Below are 15,225 nucleotides of genomic sequence, written 5' to 3'. Positions count from 1 at the left end.
TCCCAGTGGTGTATGATCTCACCAATTTGAATGTCTTGCTCGATCATACCCCCTGGAGGTGTGACTACGAAATATCCAAACATATTGGATATTTTGCTTAGGTCTGTGGTTGATCCATTCTGTGTTAGAGCACGCTATCAAAAGGGGCATCAAGTCATAGAGCAACTGGTCCCCTCTCATTCTTCTTCGATTCACTTGAAGTGGATAGACCGTATTGAATAACCCCATTTTATCCGCGTCCAAACGCGTACATCAATGAAGCACGCAGCACGCAACATTCCCGGTTTGATTTCTACGGCACATGCACGCACACACATGCGCCATGTTGTAGGTCAGATATTTAAACGGTGATGTCCTATTCAATACGGTCTATTGCATTTAGACATTTGCACGCTTTCAAGCGCCCTATACTCTTCTCAAATTGTGTATTACTAGTAGCGATTGCTCTACCTGCATGGACTTATTTGCTCCAGATTTTTTAGATATATCTCAAACGTGACCACCTTTTGAATTGAAATTTTCACAGGTTAGTTTTATTGTGTACATCTACTCTGTACAATGTACATTTACTTAGCATTTAAAAAAATCAAACAGTTCCAAAAACCAAAGGTACACGTTACCTTTAAAGAGACTGAAATATTGAAAACTATCCTTTATTTACAAAAGAGTGCGCAATGCCCTTTATAAAAATATTGATATTTCGTGTGATATTCCAGCAACTGGTTTGTGTACAGTGAGTTTACAGTAATCTATCATGACAGTTGGATATTTGCACCGTGAAATGTAAGACGAGATTAATGGGAGATGGGACAGAGGATGGTATGGTCTCTTGGCTCTGTGCCAACTTTCTCGCTGACGGCTTTACAGGGACGAGCTCAACGCTATGGTTTGTATTTCCATTTAGCATTTATTTCAAATCATTATACATTGAATCCACATGGCGAATTGATCATGCAAATGAATAACAGCTTATTTTAAGGCTTTTCGGTTGGAATCTGGCAATTAAAATAGCCTTATGATTTAAGAAGGTTTCAAATGCTATTAACTTGACTTTCACACTTTTTCATACTGCAATATTTTTCTGGAGATTTGGTACAGGTATGAGGTTTACAATGTACCTATAATTCAAACTTATTTATTTACACATGTAATTATTATTTTTCTGAGAAATACCAATTCTGTATTTTTTTTTAACATGAGACTGTTTTCCACCAACTACAAATCAATGAGGTACACTTTATTCGCTGCTAAAACCATGAAGTCATAAGATTTACACTGCCCCTACATGTACATGCTGCTGCACTGCATTGCAAGCTTGGTGGCCTAGTGGTAAGACATAAGTGCTCTAGAATGGCAGAGGTCTTGGGTTTGAATCCTACCCAAATAATATCCCTAGGATTTCATCTCCACAGGACCAGGGGAGTATACGAGTACTGAGTACTGAGTATACCGCGCTTACAAACAACACATCGGTGTATGGGTAAGAACACTAACTACTCATCATCTAGAATGCGAAGGTCATGGGTTCGAATCCCACCAAATTAATACGCCTGTGGATTTTGTTTCCACAGGACCTGGGGAAAGTTTTGAGTTAAAACACACATCAGTGTACGGGTAAGATAAACAACATACACTGTACCACCATCATGTTCAACTGTTTAGCCTCATCGCAATGAATCAGGACTGGGTCACTAGACATGGCACCAGTCTACAATCCAATCATTACTGCGTTCCTCAGACCCTCAGACAGTAGGCATGAGACTCTAATTAATCAAAGCATTCTGACAGTTCATTAACCTCATTTGATTTACTTCTACATTCCTTAGGAAGGGCCGCGCCGCCACGTCAGACTCCGAGATAATTAGTTTTGAAGCCATTACATTTCCTGCCATTACAGCCACACTTAAAATGATTTAAAACTTCTGGCGTTATCAATCATTCAAACCTGCACTTGTATTTATTCAAATGAATGCATTTTTCTGTGGAGAGGTAATAAACATTAACCTACTGTGGAAGTATACAGAAAAAGTTTCTGAGAAAACCTAGCAAATGGTAACAATTAACCAGAAGATAGAGGAGGCATTTAGAGGATTGCGCCTTTGATGATTATGCAAATTGGCACACAGCCAGATTAGAAAAGTTATGGCTAAAGCTCCAGAGCCGTCCAAGATTTTTCCTTTTAAAAATCTTCAGTAGAATAACGAGCAATGCCAGACCTCCATTTTGCAAATGATGGAAACTGCTTGTTATTCTACCAAGACATTTTTGTTTAAATGACAGCTCTGAGCTAAGCCAAATATCTTTTTTTCATGACATACTCCATGTGTCAAATTTCATTTTTGCAGATTATCAAAGTACATACATGGTATCCTTTATGTCCTGATGAGTCAAGGTCAGTACATTTCTGTATGTCTTTCTACAGCTCAGACCTTTTTTTTTACCTTGGCCCAATTTCATAAAGATGCTACGCACAAAAATGTGCTAAGCATGAAATGTCTTCCTTGATAAGTACAGGATTACCAACCAATTTTCCATTTGTTGCATATTGCTTGTTACTTGTATTCAGCTGTTGTTTGCTTATCCTGAAAATCACATGGAAATTTGGTTGGTGATCCTGTTTTTATCTAAGAAAAATTTTTATGCTTAGCAATTGTTTTTGCTTAGCAGCTCAATGAAATAGAGGTTCCAGGTTATCACAACACTCAGGACCTAGATTCCAAAACAAGCTGATGGGCAAGCATGGTTTGATTGCAATCTTATACTGGTGGACATCTTCCCTGACAGTATTGTCGTCACGCTTTGAACATTCCTGACTCGGCAAGAGGTCAAATCCCAGATCGCTTTATCTTCAATATCTTCAATTTAAAATACAATTTAATAATTCATTTTTCAATATTTCTCAGGTCATGCAACTAAATGCACGTTGACATCTAGATGTACATGACAGTACCCTAAGCAGTCTATGCAGTCAAAACAGCCAGTACAAGCTATGAAAACATATCCGATGATACTGATATTCTATGGAAACCTTATCTTCAAAAATCTTTTCCACGCCATGGCTTTAAATATTTGTTCAATTGTGCAAACCTGCATGGATTCTTCTTTATGATAATATAGAACTGGGAAGGACGGTCGCTGTATTTATTCCATGTCTCTACTTTCCAAAAACTGTTTTACAACACAAAATATTTCTCATAAACTTCAAGTAGGCCTAAGAAACAGATAATACAAAATGTGTACTGCTAAATCTAGTACTGGTTTTAGATGTCAACCCAAAAAAACAAACAGGTTTCAGGAATAAAGAATATTTTTGGGTTTTTACCCTTACACTGATGTGTGTAAGCGCTGTTTTGTACTCAATACTTTTCTGAGTTCTGTACAAAAGAAATTTAGACACAGTAGTGCACTAAGCCGACTAACTGCGATGCAAACTCAATAAATTAAAACTATCTTGTAGCATTAGATTCATCTCAATATTAGAAAGGGCAACATTTCTTTGAGTAGAGCCAGCATGAGGTGAACATGATCCGCAATCTACTAGCTTGGCCTAGCAGGGAAGCTGAGCCGTCTAAGGATTTGTCTGTCGTTGTTTGTATCTGTCAGCGCTCTAAACCAAGAGATAACGTTATTGAAGTTATTCTAAGACATGAAGTCACTAGACAGTGAAGGGAATCGTTTTGTTACGCAAGTTTTGGAAGAAGGTAGTCCCAATGCGTGTGCTGTACAGATGTATGTTCAAGTTTGGGGCATTTTAACCACTGCTTTTCATATGTGGAATGAAATCCAAACAGGCGTTTTTAATAAAGACAAATCTTCAAAAGCTTGTTTACTTCAAAATATTTGTGTTATAAATACAATTAAATCATAATTATTCAACTACGTTTTCAAAGTTATTAACTGTAAGTTTCAGAAAAGTAAGCCTGGTACTTGGATTATTATTTTAAAAATTTTGTTGATTTCATACTTTAGGTAGAAAGATTTAAGAATGTTTGGCAAATGTTTAATTGTGTGGATTTTTTTATTTTTTTTAATTAAGACGATGATGTACAACAAAAAGTGTAAACTTCAAAACAAACATGACTAAAATTTGATTTCTCAAAAGAAATAAGGCCTACTCACTGCTTCAAAACCAGAAACACACCATGTCTTACAAAAATAGAAAAACTGACAGCCTCTTGAGCTTAATATATGGATTGTTTAAAAGAAAACTAAACAATTGGCCGTGTTTATTTCATTTCTTAAATACCTTTCCACAAACCGCACTTGACATCTGGTAAATACACTCAAAATTTACGTGGAAATCTGAGTGGTCAACTGAAGTCAGAAACATAAACAAATATGACAGAGATGTGTTGGGGGGGGCGGTAACTCCACTCCAATGAAAAAAACAACCCAATGTTAGTCGGTTTCCAAAAATACCAGGCATCCCGCTGATGAACAAATAAACTTGCTCGTTCTGAAAGCATCTCAACCCGAATTCCCCAAACTCTGGAGTGTTTAGACTCGGGTGGTGCTGTAACAGCCGGAGAGTCCGTTTATTATCTCGGATGCAAATTGCCCTAGATGGGCTCAAGTTCAGCAGGTATTTTATCTTTTGATCAATGTCTTTGGGAAGGGGGGAGATGCTATTTTATGGGTCTTAAAGGAAACATTTTCTGATTGGATTTATTCATTCTGAGCTTACTTTTCACAAGTATTTCACAAGTTTTCTTCAAGTATTGATTTATATAGATCATTTACTAAACTAAAACAACCCAAGTTAATGCAATAGATACCAAGAATAAATTAACAAATCACTTATTGAGAATCAACAATTTGTCACCGTTTCCTTGGAAATAAACCCTACAACGTAATTTGGCGCGAGTATCACAGCTTAATGGGAAGTGCTGCGAATGGTAAACAGAGGACCGTAATAAACAGAATTTTCCAAGAACGCAACAACATAGGACATGTATACAACATGCCTTTAAAGTCTAATATATGGGACATGAAATGAATATCTATCGCCCCAAGATTATCTGGAGTTGGCCAATCGCTCCCGATATTAACGATGCTCCGACAAAAAAATGCGTCCAATCAGTGCAACCATAAAGCCAGTCTCTTTCTTCGCCTTCGGCATGACTTTGTTATTGAGATTTCCAAATGCAATTTGTATATTGAGAACTAACTGGATATTACGTTGGAAGTAACACTAGGGAGATGGTACTCATTCCATGATTGTTTTCTTATTTCAGACCGGGAATGTTTTCTCGGAATGGTACAAATTGGATAGCACCAACAAGGTGTTTGCTTTTTTTCAGGGGGGATGTCAATGTGGATTATTTTTGTTTAATATGATGAAAGGATCTAATCTAAGTCTATTGTAAATTTATCTATTTTGATGAGGGACGCAAACAGTTGGTGAACCCTGGAGGGGCATGAGGAAATAAAGAAGAAATTGTGTTTTTGTGGCTTCTTTGATTTTTTTTTCACGACTTGTTCCCAGTGTAAGTTTACATTACAAATGCTCTGTGATGTTTTGACTCCCTGATAAACTTGCATTCTGATAAAGACTGGGTGGTTTTTGATTAGTATCAATTAAATTCAAGAAAGAAACAAATGAGATAGATTATCAATAACTTGGAGTGATTATTGATAAGAGTAAACAAAATAGTATTTGTTAACGGTAAATCGTAACTGGTTCCTAAAGAAATAATGCTTTCCTGGGATGGACTGGGTTCTATTTTGGCATGTCTTGGCCGAGCATTCAATCACACTGGATTCAAGATCTGCTTTCATGATCAGCAGAGTATGGGGTCAAGTTTCGGTCTAACGCGGCTTGTGTCCTTGAGCAAGACACTTAACCATTATTGCTTCGTCCTTCAGACGGGACGTAAAGCCCCGTAGGTCACCGGTGTAATGCACGTAAAAGAACCCAGTACACTTATCATTACAAGAAGAGGTTTGATAAATGTACACGCAGTTTAACTCTGCTGATTGTGATGTCTTCATAATTTTAAAATATAACCAAGTCTGGAATATCATCAGTCTGGAATGTCTTGCCTCTAGGAAACTTTTGAAAGGGCACCAAGTCAAAGGCCAGGGGCAACATAGGCCAGGGTCTCCACGTAATTCCAGGCCTGTGTTACTATTTGTGACCCACTCTGTGAAAATGAGCCACATGTCGCCTAATGCAATATTAAGTTATGGACAGTTTAATGTGGATAATGTAAAAAAAAAAAAAATTAAAAAAAATTAGGCAATAAAGCTATGAGGGTCATTCCGTGTCAAATCACCCAATGGGTTAAACCCTACTCTCTTCAAATTTGCTCAAATTTGGTTTATGGGGTAATCGTGGCTCAACAAGCTCAAGTTTCAAATTTCAGCTCCATCCGATAAACGGTTTTCGCGCTACAGCATGCTCTTTCTTGTTGATTTTGGTCAAAATGCGCCTGACCTCTGACATTCAAACGACCATAAATCGGTAACCTTTGGGTCAAATTGGTTGAAATTGCAATTCAACTCAATAGTTGATTGAACATGGTGTTCCCATCTGACCAGATTAAACTTGAATGAAACCTGCATCCTCAATAATGCATTGCATGTTCACATGCTCTGGAGAAGCAATCAAGTGTATCATTCATAAGTAATGACACAAGTTAACCCATAACACAAGCTTGGTGCCTGGTTTTTGACTGCAGCTCATTCCTAAAAGGCACTGGGGTGGATTTCACAAAGGTAGTCCTAACTTAGGACTAGTCCTAGGCAATGCTAAGAGATAGGACCAGTCCTAAGTTAGGATGAGTTACTGGTCCTAAGTTAGGACCAGTCCTATCTCTTAGCATTGCTTAGGGACTAGTCCTAAGTTAGGACTACCTTTGTGAAATCCACCCTGGACACGTTTGGTTGTTGTCAAACACCAGTATTCTCACTTGGTGTATCCCAACATATGCATCAAAAAACAAACCAGGTGAATATTTTGACTCAATTTGTCATCGAAGTTGCAAGAGAATAATGAAAGAAAAAAAACTTGATGTGTGTGCTTTCAGATGCATAATAAAAGGCTTCAACGTGTTTGACAACGACCAAACGTGTCCAGAAACACCAGTATTCTCACTTGGTGTATCCCAACATATGCATCAAAAAACAAACCAGGTGAACATTTTGACTCAATTTGTCATCGAAGTTGCAAGAGAATAATGAAAGAAGAAAAACTTTTTGCACAATGTGTGCGCTTTTAGATGAATAATAAAAGGCTTCAGCTGAAGTCTTTTATTACTTGAGTGAGAAATTACCTCTTTCTCAAAGACTACGTTACTTCAGAGGGATCCGTTTCTCACAATGTTTTATACTATCAACAGCTCTCCTTTGCTTGTTACCAATTAAGTTTTTATGCTAACAATTATTTTTTTACCAATAGTGTCCAGTGCAGTGAACAAGCAAAATGCTATGCAAAATGTCTCAGTTGCTATATATCATCATTTGCTACTCAAAATTACCATTCGGTGTTCAAAATATTTTGCTATGCAAAATGGCTGGATGAAATCGTTCCCTGCAGTACCTTTAAGGTATGCTATGAGTGTCCAGACACATGACTCCCTCACCTGCGATATTCATAAATATCCGATGGATCAATGGAGGGCGAGTTCGCACGTGTCGACAGCTGATCAACACATTTCGCATTCATAAATTATGAGTGCGGGTGTATGAGCTAGTGTATGCAGTGTAGAAGTGCATTTGAATTTGAGTCCCATGATCATTTTGGGCTGTGTGTGTATGATTTCAGAGATCTGAAATTTCATCTCTGAGAGGGCAAATCTATTTTCATTATTGCAAAGTGCACTTCCATTGGAAAATCTTAAAAGTCTACGGGGAACTTTGGAAAGGGGCACCAAGGCCAAGACCAAATTGGACGCCAACTTTTCGAGTCTCATGATAATTTTTTGATAATGTGGCTGACTCTGTGAGGAAGATGATCCTTATAGTTGGGATGAACTACAATGTTGGGATGAACTACAAGTTTCTTAAACTCAGTACTCCACATGTACCAATGTAATGTGTACTTTCAAAAAAGCCTGGCTATGTAAACAATGGGTGTAACTTTGCTTGCAAACTCATTGGACTTTTTTTTTTCTTTTTTTTTGTGCGAACGATGGGTGCGTGTCCGCAATCACAATGCAATGTTGTATTGCCTATAAAGGTTTATCAATGACCAAGTTTGAGAATGTATTTGCTTTACTCCAAACACAAACCAACTTTGTTCAATAAAGTCAATAAAAGTGACCCTTGATCGTCGGTTTCGGACTTGATTTGTGTAAGAAGCCAACGGAAGCCAACATAAAAAATAATAACGAAGGATTAAAACCCTAACAGCACCAAATCCATCAAAATTAATTGGTGGAATATGGACAGGACTTGGACTATAAATGTAGACAAATGGAAAACACAGTTGACTACGTCTAGTGTAGGTACACCAGATTTCTTTAGACTTTTTAAAAACTTAAGAGTGGATACATTATTCTGTTTGAGAAAAGGATGGTTACAAGTTCATAAAAAAGGTTGACCGACCTTTTTTCCTATTGAAAAACTGTACACGTACATACAATACACTACAACAGACTCGGCTTACAGAGGTAGATCCAGGCTGAGCAAATTCCACTCATAGGCCAAATAAATGAAATTACAGCCCAAATACAAGTGACTGTTTTACCATACTTGTACTTACGCTTGTGGAGACTACAGTTAAGTCATACAACTTTGAAGTTGCCTAGGCCAATTTTCAAGAAGAAAACAAATATTTTGCAAGGAATGTTTTTTTTGAACGAATTTGGAACTTACAAAAAACATACACAAACTTTTGCATTGGACCAAGTGAAAAAGCTGGCGGACCAGTGAAATTATGAGCTATCTCATCCCCATGGCTAGTTTTGGGAAACCTATCGAAAAAGATTGAGTAACACTTACTTCTTGGTTCAGGTAGCCATTGGGACAGTCCTTCAAGAACCCTTTATGCCTGCCAAAAAAAAGGAGGAAAACAAATTTAAACTATTAAAACAACGGTAGCCCTTTTCAAATTTTAAAAAACAAGCAATTTTCCTCTGGAAAGGGCCACTTCTAAAGATGAAAATTTTAATTTGTATTGGAACTTTGCAAATGGCACCACAGCACAAGCACAGCCTTTTTAAGAGATGTCGGACACAATCCTACAACACTACTACGGCTTATGGCGCATATGTACGTGCGGCCAATCTAGCTATTACTATTATTCTATATCTATGAGTTGCCCCCGTTTGGGGCGCGCGCATAAACATTGTATGTCCACCATAGGCATATTGCTTGTTGGTGTCTCTGCTTATTCCAAGGCCTGATGAACTATTAACAAAATTCTTCTTCTGAGGTTCCTTTTAAATTATTCCACAAACAGTACTCCATCCTGAGAGAAGCTTTACTAATTGTACATTCCAGTTCAAAATATGTGTTGAAATAAATTCTTCAAATATGTAAGTCATAGTAACAGCGTTATTGGAGACATGTTAAATGCATGTGGCTAGTCTAGTCAAGTAGGCTACTGTTTAAAGGCAGTGGACACTATTGGTAATTACTCAAAATATATTAGCATAAAACCTTTCTTGGTAACGAGTAATGGGGAGAGGTTGATAGTATAAAACATTGCGAGAAATGGCTCCCTCTGAAGTTATGTAGTTTTCGAGAAAGAAGTAATTTTCCACGAATTTGATTTTGAGACCTCAGATTTAGAGTTTGAGATCTCGAAATCAAGCATCTGAAAGCACACAACTTCGTGTGATAAGGATGTTTTTTCTTTCATTATTATCTCACAACGACCGATTGAGCATTTTCACAGGTTTGTTATTTTATGCATGTTGAGATACACCAACTGTGAAGGCTAGTCTTTGACAATTACCAATAGTGTCCCGTGTCTTTAAAGTTTGCACACAAATGTACATATTATGCCAACACTACAGAGTATGTGAGCCGTGCATGTGCACACAACACATACATGGAATTTTATTTGAACATACCAGAAGTAGCAATAATGTTTGGCTGTGCGATGATAGATTTTTCATATCTACCCGAACGTGGTTCACTGAGGAAGTCAAATAACTTTCAGCAAATTAACTCAAATAATTGTCAGAGTAGTAGCACTGTGTTGACTGAATTTAAACAAAAGAATTTTAAGGAATAATTATCTATGTACACTTACCATTGCAAAATCTCCTTCTCGTTAACTGTAAATAGAATAAGAAATAGAGCACTGTGTCAAAATAAAGCCAACACTCAAAATGTAATCAACACAATTTTGTACTGCATTCTAATTGACGGCTATGGCTATGATTATGTGAGCATTACTAAGGGTACCACAATGGAGGTTTAAAGGGAAGGTACACGTTTGGTAATTACTCAAAACAAATATTAACTTAAAAACTGACTTGGTAACAAGCATTGGAGAGCTGCTTATAGTATAAAACATTGTGGGAAACGACTCTCTCTGAAGCAATGTAGTTTTTGAGAAAGAGGTAATTTCTCACTAAAATAATAAAAGACTTAGCTAGCTAGAAGTCTTTTATTCCTGTCTGAAAGCACACAAATTCGTCCAACAAGGGTGTTTTTTCTTTCATTATTTTCTCGCAACTTTGATGACCGATTGAGCCCAAATTTTCACAGGCTTGTTGTTTTATGCTTATGATGGGATACACCAAGTGAGAAGACTGGTCTTTGATAATTACCAAATGTGTACCTTCCCTTTAACTACTGATAATTGCTGAGAGTTAAACCTAAACCAGCTACATAGTAGACAGTCTAAGGATTTAAAGAAATAACCCAATCTGTTGCAAACTGCAGTTTAAGGTCAATCCAAATCCAACTCGAGTCAAGATGCCTATTGGATTTATTTCCCACAGTTATCGGCTGATAAAGTTTGCAAACAATTATTCCTTATCCCAAGACCCATGTATCAATTACTTTAAAAAAAAACCATAAGAACCAAGTGATAAAATGAAAGCCAGAAGTATTTGTTGGTGTGTTCCAGGTCAGGCGATCCAGCAGGAATCGCATAAGAAAACTTTAAGCTGAAAAAAGTCTGTTGAACATCACCCTGCATGACGCATGTCAAACATATTGTGGTGTAAGTTACATCCAAACATAATGCTCATAAAGGCGGACAATCGGGCCATGTGGCTTTCCAATATGTTTACATACTGATATAGACTCAATGACATTCATGTGACTAGATAGAACGAGTTCCATATATCCTAGATCTCAGGTCTGATGGGTTTTACTTGACCAAATGCTCACTTCAAGTCTGATGTGGTTGGCGTTTGGCAGGGCTTGTATTGTTGGTAAAATACCATTAAGACTACCACAGGGCTTGTTTGTAGTCTGGAAGTGTTTTTTTTTATTTTTTTTATTATGATTATTTATTTATTTTTTTATGGGGGTGGGGGGGGGGGTTAGCAAGCACTAAGACCTATAGAAAATTTATTTCATATCATGTTTTTGATAAGAACCCCATTAAAATGGCAAGATGCTTGTTCTCCTTGCTAAATACTTTCATGATTAAATTAGTTGAAATATTTTTAAAATTCCTGTTTCGGTTCAATTCCCATTTTAAGGAAAGATACTGGTCGACCTCGTGAATTAGGCTTAGTTTTTTTTTATATTACATAACAGGTCTATAATTACTAGGCTTACTTTTTTTTAATTTTAATTAGGCCTACCTAATAAATAAGTTTTTTAATTAGCAGCTGATTTTTGTTTAAATAGTAGTAACCAAAATCACCTACATACATGTAGGCCTACAAATACAATTATGTTGTAGAAATAAAATGGACCTTTTTTCGCTGACATCTTGGCGTGGTCACCAGTCAATAACCAATCACCATCATTGAATTTGATGAACATAAATTGAATTTAACATTTCATTTTGTAAAAATTTGTAATTAGGAACAATTTTATGTATCCTAGCTCAGCTGCCACCACTTGTTCATTCAATGAAAGAATTAATAGTATAATATCCAGTTAACTCTTATTTACTCCTTCAATTAAAATAAGATTGGAAAAGTTTCCGTATGGCGCCACCACTAATAATATAGTACAGTCGTTTGACCAGTTCTGGATCACTTTTTGAATTCACATTGTTTTTTGTTGCAATCTCTTTGATATTTTAAACAAAAAAGTTTATCAGTTTACCTAAACATGACATAAAACTCACCAAGTATTCACTGACACAAAAAGATTAGTTCTTTTGAAGAGGCTTTAAGAAAAGTATTGTCACCTGTTTGACCAGTTCAGGATCAGTTGAATCTATTCTGAATCAGTAGAGTGCCCTTTGTTGCAAACCCATACTCCCATTCATAAAACTGTCTCTCAAGGACACGAAACTTCAGAGGTGTGTTGGCATGGACTTGGACTTCATTTGTTTAGTGAATGTCATGCAAGTGTCTTCAATAGCAGCGCAAAAAACCCAGTGACAAAACCACAAAACAACAGCAAAGGCAAATGAAAAAGTGAAGCGAACCTAAAAAGCATTATCGACCCCTCCAAGTTTAAATTTCTCAAAAAAAAAAAAATCTAAAAGAATTTGTTGAAGTAATGTTTCTCAAAATCATCTGAATAAACTTTCTACTGCAGTAGTATGATTTTACCATACTTAGTAAGTTAGTGCGGCACCATTTGACGCAATGAGATGTTGAGTGATCCCGAACTGGTCAAGGGTAAGTTGCCCCCCTAAAGAAGATTTTGGTAACTTCGTCTCCTCAAAAAAACAAGATGTCTGCACAGTATTTACAGGAATGTTTTTTTACACATTTTTATCATTTTACATAAATCTTTTTTGCCCCGGCACTCCAATTCTAAAGGTAAGAAGTTTTAACAGTGTTTTTCAACCAACATTTTTAAACAAAAAAATGATAAATTTCGCAGACAACCTTCAGGAAAACAGTCATAATTTATTTGCTGATGATGTTTGGCACCTTATTTTGGGTTTGTTGGTTTAATGGGTGTTAATCTTCACATTTATCAACAGAAATTGGTAATAATGAGAAGTGATATAACTATTTGGTTATTGCAAAGTTGAAGTGATCCCGAACTGGTCAATGATCCCGAACTGGTCAAATGACTGTATCTAATTTACCTCAATGAGATATCCCTTTTTGTAAAATTTAGTGAAAAAGTGGTGGCGAGGTGCAAAAAGTTATCCATAAGATTTTTTTTTTAAACTAGTGAGAAAACAAAAGTGGTGGCAGGACACATACAGGATACAGGATACTACAGTAAAGGAAAGTTTCCTGTAATTCCCCTGTCCATAAAATGTAATGGCATACTTCCCATCCCACACACATGTTCAGCCACTTCATCAAACCATTATTAAAAGTTCATCATCATGAACACAGTAGGTGTCATCATAATTAAAACCAAATAAAACTTACTATGGTTAAATAATACTACAAAATAAATGGCATGGAGATAGGATTAGTAGATGATAATGATACTCACAGTGTGTTTTCTCCAAAAGGTCCGTCAAAGTTTCCTGTCTCAACTTGCTGTTCCTTTTCCCCATTTCCAACTCCGAAGTTACAGAGCCTCAACAGACTCCTTCAAGTCCAAAACGTTCTCCTAAATACCTCCTCAAATATCTCACTTTCTCAAAGTATCCAAAAACTTCACTATCTCTGTTCTAGCCAAAAGTTTCTACGAAGTTTTTGGCTGTTGCTTTTTATGGCCGACATCGTCTAAAGTCCTGTCCACTGAAGCCCAACGAACTATAGTGTGCAATGCACAGCTACCGGAAGACGACACCAACAAGAATAGATAGAAGTCCTAGCTTGGTCACCGCGAAGCGAGTACAAGTGGAGTGCGCCGCCATAATGTAGTCCGTAATTATTTCTTATTATCCAGCTAGTTCAGAGTTCGTTTGCTATAATTAATTGTACATATTTTTGCATTCATAGCTCTCTCCTTCTATGGAGAAGCTGCTGTTTTCAAATGAAGACCTTAATGGCTTTTTTTAATTTTTCAGGGAGCGAAGTTCCTGAGCGCGTAAATTCCTACACCATTGGATGAGATGTAAATAAATCAATTACGTAATGGTAGACAAGTGCATTGAACCACAACCAACCCAGGCACTTTCACAAAAGCCATACACACAGTGTTAATACAATGACTACTCTAGTACTACAGTTATATTCCGCTATGGTAGGTTATGGGAACAAAATAATCGCAGGTTTACCGTCACTTCCAGTTGACTGAGTAGTGCAAGTCCATGTTAAAACGATATTATTTTTTATAAACAGATTATCTACCCATCTATCTGTGTAGGTATGCTAGGCCTTACACGATCTCATGAAGAAAAATTCGCCGACCACCAAAAATATTAATTTTGATACGCTTCAGCAAAACTGTCGTGGAAATAAATAACTCGTCGTAAAATATTGTCTCTCTCCGGTGTCTAACGCCGTTAAATATCAGTGTTCTTTATCTTCACCCGTCGCGAGAGGAGATAAACAAAGACGAAAGTGGAGATAACAAAAACAAAGGCCGTCCAGTAAAAATGTCTGTTCGTCGAAAAGAAAAATTCGCCGACAACCAAAAATATGAATTTTGATACGCTTCAGCAAAACTGTCGTGGAAATAAATAACTTGGTCGTAAAATATTGTCTCTCTCCGGTGTCTAGCGCCGTTAAATATCAGTGTTCTTTATCTTCACCCGTCGCGAGAGGAGATAAACAAAGACGAAAGTGGAGATAACAAAAACAAAGGCCGTCCAGTAAAATGTCTGTTCGTCGAAAAGAAAAATTCGCCGACAACCAAAAATATGAATTTTGATACGCTTCAGCAAAACTGTCGTGGAAATAAATAACTTGGTCGTAAAATATTGTCTCTCTCCGGTGTCTAGCGCCGTTAAATATCAGTGTTCTTTATCTTCACCCGTCGCGAGAGGAGATAAACAAAGACGAAAGTGGAGATAACAAAAACAAAGGCCGTCCAGTAAAATGTGTGTTCGTCGAAAATATCTTCGAAATGTGGAAGATGGTTAGCAAGCTCCACTATCCAGGTGATTTTGGGCTTTTTCTTCACACCCATCTCGGCTTGTCCAACTGAGAATATTTACTTGAAGTGCTGCAGTCCAAACAAGAGAACAAATATTTACTGAAATTGTAGCTTTCCAGTCGTAATAATGAGACGAATTACTGAAAACAAAATCGCCTGTCAAAGAAGATGCGATCAGCG

The 15,225-nt window shown here is 37.0% G+C and overlaps 1 protein-coding gene across 1 annotated transcript in view; it reads right to left on the bottom strand.

The window, feature by feature from the left end:
* The window catches only part of LOC139947881 (neuronal calcium sensor 1-like), a 21,727-nt gene extending 6,502 nt beyond the window's left edge, over positions 1 to 15,225 (bottom strand). Inside the window, exons 1-3 of the mRNA XM_071945720.1 lie at positions 13,492 to 15,225; positions 10,202 to 10,226; positions 8,944 to 8,992 (exon numbers count right to left, since the gene is read on the bottom strand). Of these exons, the coding sequence (XP_071801821.1) occupies positions 8,944 to 8,992; positions 10,202 to 10,226; positions 13,492 to 13,555 (138 nt within the window). The 5' untranslated portion in view covers positions 13,556 to 15,225. The remainder of the gene's footprint in view (positions 1 to 8,943; positions 8,993 to 10,201; positions 10,227 to 13,491) is intronic.

Source organism: Asterias amurensis, chromosome 15 (genome assembly GCF_032118995.1).
Source record: "Asterias amurensis chromosome 15, ASM3211899v1".
In the NCBI taxonomy this organism is placed as follows: Eukaryota; Metazoa; Echinodermata; class Asteroidea; order Forcipulatida; family Asteriidae; genus Asterias; species Asterias amurensis.
This window is presented reverse-complemented; position numbering and strand designations above follow the sequence as displayed.